Raw genomic sequence first — 9,737 nt, 5'->3', positions numbered from 1 at the left:
TTAAAAGCATACCCAAAACGCTCCCCGCATCGGCAGCCGTTCAACGCGTACATGTATTGCCACCTAGAGAGTCAAGGTTATAACTGTAGGTGTGGAAGTAACTAAGCCAGCCCAAAGGCCCAGGCGTGAGAGCAAACTGTTGAACGTGGACTTTGCTGTGTCGGACAAGTAGCCAGGCAGTTTCACATCTCCTGCAGCAGCTGTCTTCATGCACTCCCAGAAAAACACAGGCGGATCCCCACAGCAAGTCTGCCAGAAGCAGGACTCACTTCGTGGCGCAGGACCGTTCTTATCTCTGGGGCTACTTACAAGGAGAAAACCTTAAGCATCAACTGCCCAAACAGCAAGAAACCTAGTAAAATTACAGGCCAGCCACCACCATACTCAGAGTACTGCAAACGTGGCTGTGCCAAAGGTGGACCCAGACCTGAGGATCCCTGTCCTGACGGCCAGCTCTTGGTCATCTATACAGCACACGTCTGGTAGCAGTTCTTCACACTCCCTCATTAGCAACGAGTCTGAATCTTCTCCTGGGGGCTCCTCTATCATCAGAGCCTCAAACAAGTAACAAAATAACGCCTTTAAAATAAGACTTGAGGTTACAATGAGAAACAACAATGCTAACAAACTCATGTACCAGTAATTCTTCTATTTTGTTACCTCCCCCCCACACACACCAAGGAGCCCAAGTTTTTCAACTGAGCGACATTGCCTATTTCTTTACTCTTAATTTTGAGCGTTCTTCCTTTTGGACAGAAAAAGAAGAAAAACAAACTCCCCATTACCTAGGGAGAACATAAATGATTTTTTTTTTCCTTTATTCCAAAGGAAGATTGTCAGCTTAGAAAACGTGCTACCAGAAAGTTGGTAGACCTGCACCTGCTCACGAGTTGTCCTAGAATTTATTTGTCCTGATTATTGTTATTGAAAAACAGCATTTTTTCCTCCTCCTGGATACAGCCAGAGGAGCGGTGCACACACATGCAAATTAAAAGCTCTTCCACTTACTTGTAAAATATGCACATTGTTTGAGCTCTCACACTTTGAAAAATAAATTTGGAAGTCAAGACTAATGCTCTGGTAGCCCAGAGTGACACTAAGTGTCTGTGTTGAAAATGTTGCAGTTTGAAAGCCGTTGTGGTAGTGGTGGTGGTGGGGGGGAAGGAGATATCAAAAAAAAGTATCGGATTCACGAACAGTCCGTGGACCATAGGTCCGATCGCCTTCCTAGGAGCGAATCAAGTTCCCAAATAGCGTGATCACCTATAAGCTCGACTCTGGCAGTATCGGATTCACGAACAGTCCGTGGGCTGTAGGTCCGATCGCCTCCCCCCAAACAAGTAGTCGAGTTCACAAACAGTATGATTTATTCAAATGCAACATTTACAAAGCAGGTTTCGGATGTCAGTACAGGAAATTCTCTACTAGAGCGTGGGGTTTTTAGCTAGCTCTGATGTACAAATGTGCAATCATCACTCACCCCAGAAGATGGGAGAGGGCTCTCAGTCTCGAGTCTCCTCAGGCGGCATTCTGACGCAAGGGGAGGAAAGGGGGATCAGCGCATCAACTGATCCAGAATTTATGATGGATTCTTCCCTCTCGCTTCTTAGTCTCTTCAGGCAGCGTCCCAGCGCAAGGGGAGGAAAGGGGGATCAGCGCATCAACTGATCCAGAATTTATGATGGATTCTTCCCTCCTCACTCCTTAGTTTTCTCAGGCAGCGTCCCAGCGCGAGGGGAGGGAAGGGGGCTCAGCCTGTCGACTGACCCAGGAGTTACGATGGTTTCTTCCCTCCAGACTTTTCATCCTTAGTTCACCTTTAATACTTTTCTTTACATTCAGGTGGAGCTTGAGTGACTAGAGTCATACTTAATATTGTTATTGATTGGTGAAAAAGTTTCTCGCTTTCATTTAAAGGTACAGTCAACCGAAAATCTAGAGCGCATGCTCAGTGAGGGGTGGTCGTACCCCAGAGGCAGGTAACTTTTGGGATGGAGGTATGGTTTTCACATTATAATGAGCAAAGTTCAAGCCAAGTTCATCATTTGCCACCTTTGCTGGCTCAGCACCGGACTTGTTATCGTATATCTCTCATTAGACAGCCATTGTGCGGCTTATCAGCAGCCCAGCACAGGGAGTGCAACAGAGTTTGGCCGCGGAGCCTTCACCCCGCTCCATCCTCCGTTACTCCCCTTTGCAGCTGCGAGGAGGGCAGATTGCGTTGCCCAGGGAACCGTGGAGGAGCAGAGTCCGTGCGCACCAACCATCCTGGAAGTGGCAACTGTGTAGCACCCCAAGCAGGCCTCTGTAATGCCAGAGCTGTGTTAGGCCCTAGTTTTCCTCTCAGTTCCTGCTTTCAAACAATTCTTCCACAAACACTCCTTCCACAGTGTCTGAAGATACCAGTCTGATAGCAAAAACATTTGGTAACCCTGCTTTGTGATGGTGCTTGTTCAAAGGCTGTGTACTCCATCAACACTCCTTTACCTCGCTCAGTTTATATTACCCGGACTCTCAGAGTCGTTTCAAAAGGTCTTCCAAAGCTTTTAAGTTTGCTTCTACTTGTAAACAGATGGAATGGAAAAACTGAATCAGCTCAGCAAGTGCTCTGGAAGCAACCGTCACATTCCAGCCCATAACCCAGGCTCCAGGACTGGAACAAGCCACCTGGAAAGTGCTGGCCTAGGGCATCATTGCACATGAAGTGCTCTGAAACAACGGTGAAGCCTTTGAGCTCTTGATGAGACCTTTTATTTTTGTCACAGAAAGAAGAGCACATAAGAAAGACAATCATAAATTTTCTCAGGTGTGTGTCCAGTGAATATGGAAAGAAGAGAGACTTTTGACCCTAAAGTGCAGCCTCGCATGTGAATAGACTTTCTTGCATAAGAAATGCCAAGGTGATCTTAATTATAAAAATGCACCTGCATAAACACTAGCTAATAATGGCAAAAATTGGCTCCTGAGAACAATGGATGGCATGAAATCTTAGAAATACTGTTAATACAGGAGTAAGAGATATGACTGCATGGAATTTATCTGATACAGTTTTTTTTAAAAAAAAGCAATGTACTTCCTCTAGTCTAGTTGTCTAGTTAAAACACGTAACAGTGGCTTATTAGCGGATGGATTCTTAACAGAAAAGGAGATTGTTCTTACAAATCTGAGTATCTCTTAAGACCTACTTGATGTTCTTGCACTTACTACAAGAAGTCAGAGCAAAATAAACACTGAGGTTTAAAGTAGGTATCTCGCTACTCTAATAGCAGTTAGATGCTTTACTCATTAAATGCTTGAGTCAACAACCTACCCACCCCTTCTCCTGCAAGCCCTAAAAAGCCCACACAATGTAAAACAATCAGCAAGCAGAACCACAGATAAATCCTGAAAATGTCCTAAAAACAACTTTTAAGTAAAAATACCCAACAAAATAAGAACATAACAAAATCACAGAAGCAACTGAAGTTCCAAAATGTTCAAGTACACAAAGGCAGAATTTTATTGGTCTTTAACAAATACATTATTCAAAATTCACAAGTTGCTTTATTCAAAGATGATACCAACAAAAATCTCAGATGTATTCACTGTGCTTAAATTAAATCACATTTTTGAGGTCTGAAAGTCTGACAGAAACTTGAAATTTCAGTCTACTACTGAAAACAAGTGTTTGCAAAATAAATAAAGTTAAAAAATTAAATGCATGATTCATAAGAAAAATTCACTAATTCAATGAGCTTGTGTAGAAAAAGACAAAGCAAGCTTGCAAGATCTACTGGCTCTGCAAAAACTGGGCCTCAGTTGGCTAAGTCTGAGAAAGCACACACGAAAGCTCTACAATACACTAACTTTTCTCGACAGCTTTGCACACGCCTGCCATTTCATCACTAATTGGTTCAGAGCTACTGTCACAAAGAACAGGAATAGCATTAACTTGAAAACTGACCAAATGCCCAAAACTAGCCGCTTGCTGTTTCATGAGCCAACTGAGAAGCAACCTTTAAAACAGCAACAGCTTGAACAGAGGAAAAGAATCCCTTTTCTTTCCTCCTCCATGCCAATGGTGATTTGGCTTGAACAGAAAAGGTAATGGTCATTTTGGTTTTGGTGGGCTCTTACTTTTTGGTTTAGCTATTAAAGGGAAAAAATACACTAGGAAACTCTGCACTTTAGGGGAATGTGCTTTAAAATAAATCCACAAGAGAAAGACTGAATTTTCCTGCACTGCAATTGTAACCTTTTTGTTCAGGAACAGCGGAATCATTTTCCATTTTTTCCCCATATGTTACATATCAAGTTGTTTCTAACAATAGCATCCAGTTATGATTTTGGGTAGATCCTTTTAGTCTGCCTTCATGTTTTCAAGCATTCTTCCTAGACAAGCACAGCATCCTCCTCACTGTATGGATCAATTTACCTCTCCAGCTATCTTACTGGTAGGCATCTACAAGTGACTCTCTCATCATCTAGGGCGATCTTGTCTCTGCAGACCGACACAGCAGCTTCTTTAGGAAGTCAGAAGCAGCCTGGTTGTCCTCCCAGGCACAGAAATGACCTTTCTGCAAGTTCACGTGCGGCCTTGACATAAATGATCAGGTCTCCATTTCAGTCTCCATGGTATCAGTCCGTGAAGCAGTTTTAGTTTCCGGGACAGTCTCTCCATTTCTAGACAGAGACCCTGATGGAGATGGAGATCCTGTCTCTAGATCCTGAATGTCAGACAAATCCAGAGTAGGCAACGGGGCTCTCCAGTACAGGAACGAATTATACTGACAAAATTCTTCTTCTTGCTTTAAAAAGAGACAGAAACGGCAACAAAACATTAATGTATATCACAGCAGCAAAATAAAACAATGAAAAGCTTTTACAGAAGAAGGTGTGCCAAGAAAGAGGTACTCTACTGCTCTATATGGACAGATCTTATAATCTAATATGGAAAAATATGAACTATTTTTAAGGAAAACACCACAGAAAATTTATCATTTCAGTTAATTTTACCAAGTATTACTGCATCACCTCTGGGAAATACTAGTAATGCCACCAATTTGTTCCACTTGGGAGTATTTGCAGGGAACAAGACTGAAAAAACTTGTGCAATTCTTTTTGTACTTTGCATATGCAAAAACTTTTTCTCTCACAATGCTATATGAACATTTACAAATTTAGAAGCTGATATTCCAAAATTGTATTTACCAGTACTTTCAGGAAAAGTAAAGCACACAATGAGGATTTCTAGCACATTGTGTGGCTTTATGTGCATTTTTCATATAAGTATAGAAAAGAATAATCAACACTTCTTTTTGGAACGGAGAGCTGAAAAGTTAAGCTTAAGACAAGAGAAACTGCATAGGAAAGACACACGTACTTCTCTACTAGTTTTCTCTGTAGGTATATGCCACCACAAAACTTTTTTCCCCCTTCTCAACCAGAAACGCACTGTCTGTTTACAATCATATGTCATTTGATTAAAACTACAGAGTTCCTAGAGTTGGTTGTCAATCCATGCACATTGCTAAGAAAGCAAAGAAATTCACATGTCAGTCCTTTGATCTTAGAACACGTACCGTGTTCGTTGTGTACCTTAAAAGTGAATAAATATCTAAAATTTTAATTACCAGTATATATCAGTTTGGGTTGTTTCTAATATGCAACTAGAATGTTTAAACTTTTTACTTCAATGAGTCAGCTTGAACACACTTTTTAAAAAACTCACTTTTACATACTAAAGCGGTACAACCAACTTTTGGTATGGTTCTTGAACAAATTAATGATCCGTCTGCTGGCTTTATAACAGAACAATAAAAAAAAATGTTCAAGAAAATCCCAGTAAGTATTGACGCTAAGGCTCTCAGATACCGGAATAACGCAATGCTTTGCTTAAAAAAAATACTGTATGTTCCATATAAAATTATTTTTCTATTTGTTACAACACAAACTTCTTGTGGATGACGGTTTGTTGCACTAGGTTACTTGAGTCTCCTATCAAAACGTGCATGATTAAAGGTCTGTGATAATTCAGGCAAGGAGCTGAGGAGATGTTATAAAAACAGGACGAGTGTGTGCATGTGGAGTCCGAGTGAGGTAGCTACTCGCTCACTAGGAAAACATTCGCTTCTGGGAAGATTAAAGAACCAAAGTTCCTATTAGCCAGCACTGGGACCAAAAATCCCACGCACCGGAGTTTCAGAATGTGTCAGCCCACGGGCTACCCCTATGTGTGGCCCTCATGTTTGCCTGAATTCCTCTTCCCTGAATTTAATATGGAGGTGCTGCTCACATGGTGAAAGCGAGATACCTAACACCAGAGCACCACTGTGCAGGGAAACAGCAGCAAGCCTGTTCTTAAGAGGTTAAAATCTAAAACCTCACGACCACAGAAATACGCACAAAATTTCAGGTTTGGATAACAAACTGCATTAATCTGTTCACATCTTCACAGCAGCAGGATTTCTGCGTATTTGCTTCTCCCAAAAAGATTCACTGTGCAGATGGGTAAAACCAAGCAGTGCGGAGGCCATGTGCACTCAATACAAATACATAATAGCAAGCTCAGTTAAAGCCTAGTTTCTATAGATGAAGTTGTTTCATTTTAAGGAGTTATTCCTAATTCTAGTTGCAAAGGTATGCTTGCAAATGTAACCAGAATAAAATCTCTTTTTTGGTGAACTGCTGTAGCAATGCAATTGCTCTTAACTTTACCAAACAACAGTAGGGAATTTACCACCTTCCTATCAAGCCCTGGACTCTAACAAATCCTGCAACAAGCCACAGAACAGAAAATATTTAGGAGATGTAAAAATTACCATCAAAAGTATGTGTCTTTCTGAAAACTTTAAAACATACAGAAAGGATAAACAGAAAATGGAAGGGAAAATTTCTTCTCATGTTATTAACCACACCAAAGAAAAACCTCTTCCTCTAACATTAACGGAACTTTATTTTAAAGTATTTTGTACAGTACTGTATTTAGGGAAGACAAATATTTAAGTATTAGGGAAACCAACTATCTAGAATACAGTGCCAAAAAAAAAAAAAAAAAAAGGTAGGGAAATGCACAATTATCCGTGTAAGAGCGTCCTACGGGCTGCCCTCCCGGCACGGCCGTATTTAAGGGCTCTGCTTCCCGCCCGCCCTGCGCCGCCCCGTTACCTCGCCCGTCGCGCGCTCCTGGCCGCCCCCCGCCGCCGCGCGCGCCTCCTGCGCCGCCGGCGCCGCCGCTCCGCGCCGGGGCCGCCGCGCCGCCGCCTCGGCCTGCTCGGCCCGGGGGCCGCCGCCGCGCAGCCCGGGCCGCTTCCCCGGCGGCGCCTCGGCCTCCTCGAGCTGCCGCTTCGGGGCGGCGCGCGGGGCCGCGGCGGGCTGGCGCCGGCGGCGCTTGCAGGGCGCGGGGCAGAGCAGCGGCTCCGCGCGCCGCTTGCCCATGGAGCGGCCCGGCCCGCGCGGCCACCGCCGCCGCCGCCGCGCGTGCGCACGGCCCCGCCGCGCGCCCCGGCCCCGCCCCCCGAGCAACGGCCGCTGCTGCCTTCCCGCCTCGCGCAAGGGCTGTAAGGGGCTGGGGCCTGGGCGCCCAGGCCCGGAAAACATATCAACTAACTAAATACACCTTTTAAAAATATTAATATTTGTTATATGCACACATAATATATATGTAAATGTTATAAAGATAATAAATAATGCATCTTTTATGTGTAATAAATTTTATAAATTTATTTATATATACACATGGCTATATATATATAAAGCTAATAAGCTTATAGATAAGCTATAATATATAAGAGCTTATATATATTTATTGAATTTATATATTATATATATATATTCAATAAATTCAAATATATATATTCAAGCACAAGCTTAAGCAGAGGTCAGGCAGCTCGACCCTGGAAACCCTGGAAAGTGGCTCCATCCGTTTTATCCCTGCAGCACACACCAAGGTGGAAGGAACACTCACGGAGATCAGCAAGAAAAACAGTAATGGGATAAAGAAGCAAGAACTCAAAATAAAACAAACAAAAAATCCAGTCCAAGTGATTGAAATAAACAAACAAAAAGATAAAACTCATCAAGCCATACAGCAAACTTTATTACCCAGGAAAAATTGAGTCCATTATACACATTAAAAATAGAGAAAGTTCGCACCCAGACATGACACTTCCAATTCCTATGTTCGTAAGTGATTTTTGAATGTAGTACATATGAAGTGTCCTGCATTTTTATTTACATTTGTCAATCTCACCCCATATAAAGAAGTATTATACTGCAGATTAGGCAGCATTTTATATCTTACACTCAATAGCACATACAGTTTAATAGTGACTTAAAACTTGGCTTCAACTGATAAAACAACTTTGCACTTCTTTTTCCCTGTGCATACAATAGAGAAGAATGCAATTACACTGAGTAATACACATTTATCCCTGTCCATAAAAATACAAATGATGATTTTTGAGAACTTATATAAATAAGACTGAAGATAAAATACTACTAAACTCATACAATTCATTCACAAGATTATTCTGCTTCCAACTCTTTAACACAACTGTTACATTTCAATAGGAAAGAATCAGGAAAAACTGCATTTTCTAAATAAAAAATAGAAACACATCACTATACTTGACAGAACCCCAAAAAAATCCAGAAACAAAACAACAAAATGGCAGTTTCAACAATAAGGGTAGAGAGAAAGTAAAGAACAAACCCAAGAGAACAAAAGGTACTGAGATTCAGTCAATGCAAAACGTTCAATAGTCTATTTGTAGAAAACAGTAACACCGCATTTCAAGAGTAACTACAAGCTCCTTAAAAGAGGCAGAAATTGGGCAATATTACAGATGTAAATACTCAGCAACTGCATAATTAAAATTTACCTAACCTGGTCTTATTTCAAAAAGCTTGAGAATAAAATGTTAATCACTTTTAAAATCTAAAAAAAATAATCAGAATGAAGGCAAAGAGTCACAAAGGTCATAGAAAAAAAGTGGAGTGAGCAGCTCAATAAGGAAATCAAAGCAACAAAAGATTTGAGGTGTGTAAGGGGTTATTTTTTGTATCTGTTTATTACAATGGCAGTGTCTCAGCTTTAAGTAGGTCTTTCTTGAAAGAGGGTTAATCTTTCAGTATTCATTAACTCAGTGCGTTTTTAAGAAGAGGAGACAGTTCAATGACCATTTTAAGGTAAAGTTTCACTGAAAATGTTTGTGGTTCAGAAGCTTTTATCCTTGCTAAGGTTTCCAAGCAGAAACAGGGTACTGAGACATCCACAGGCACTCTATCTTATGCAATGTTGAGACTAAAGAAAGGTAAAGATGTTTTCTTCCATTCAAACTACCTATCGATTGGACTGCATGTGCCAGCTCAGACAAGGAAGTACATCTTGTTCACACATAACAAGCACTCAGTATTTGAGCTTCAACACTAGCAGATCGATCACAATTGGTGTTAAACTGGCCTTGGTTCATGGTTATAGTCCCCCTCTGACATGTTCTTCGCTTAGTATTCTGCTTTACGTATTATTTCAAAATGCATACAGATTTTGTTTTAATTACATTTTTAACAGATTTGAAAACTAGCATTTATATAACAGTCTACTTTGTTCCTATTTCCAGTTCCACAGAAAATGCTGCCTAACAGTTCTGATGGCTACTGTACCCAAAATGATTATAGACTTATGAAAACTGAGTCAGCATATGTGGAGAATTAGCATGGTTAGGGCAAACATGACATTTTAAAAGGAAAAGAAGTTT

General features: G+C 41.3%; 1 protein-coding gene across 1 annotated transcript; it reads right to left on the bottom strand.

The window, feature by feature from the left end:
- Positions 1-3,587: 3,587 nt before the first annotated feature.
- LOC148591927 (uncharacterized) lies at positions 3,588-7,416 on the bottom strand. Its single transcript, XM_088536436.1, has 2 exons — positions 7,147-7,416; positions 3,588-4,787 (listed from the first exon to the last, which is right to left on the bottom strand). Exons 1-2 carry the CDS (start codon positions 7,414-7,416, stop codon positions 4,590-4,592), a joined length of 468 nt encoding a protein of 155 aa, XP_088392562.1. The 3' UTR covers positions 3,588-4,589.
- Between the last annotated feature and the right edge of the window lie 2,321 nt (positions 7,417-9,737).

The sequence above is a fragment of the Tinamus guttatus genome, unplaced genomic scaffold (assembly GCF_059628265.1).
Source record: "Tinamus guttatus ecotype Peru unplaced genomic scaffold, ASM5962826v1 Tinamus_guttatus_pri_ptg000672l, whole genome shotgun sequence".
Taxonomy (NCBI): Eukaryota; Metazoa; Chordata; class Aves; order Tinamiformes; family Tinamidae; genus Tinamus; species Tinamus guttatus.
This window is presented reverse-complemented; position numbering and strand designations above follow the sequence as displayed.

Bases quoted from the DNA above. Each gene is read 5' to 3' on its own strand.
- LOC148591927 (XM_088536436.1), bottom strand. From the start codon at position 7,416: ATGGGCAAGCGGCGCGCGGAGCCGCTGCTCTGCCCCGCGCCCTGCAAG. The intron at 4,788-7,146 runs GTAACGGGGCGG...CTCTTTTTAAAG, and splicing joins AGGAGCGCGCGACGGGCGAG to CAAGAAGAAGAATTTTGTCA.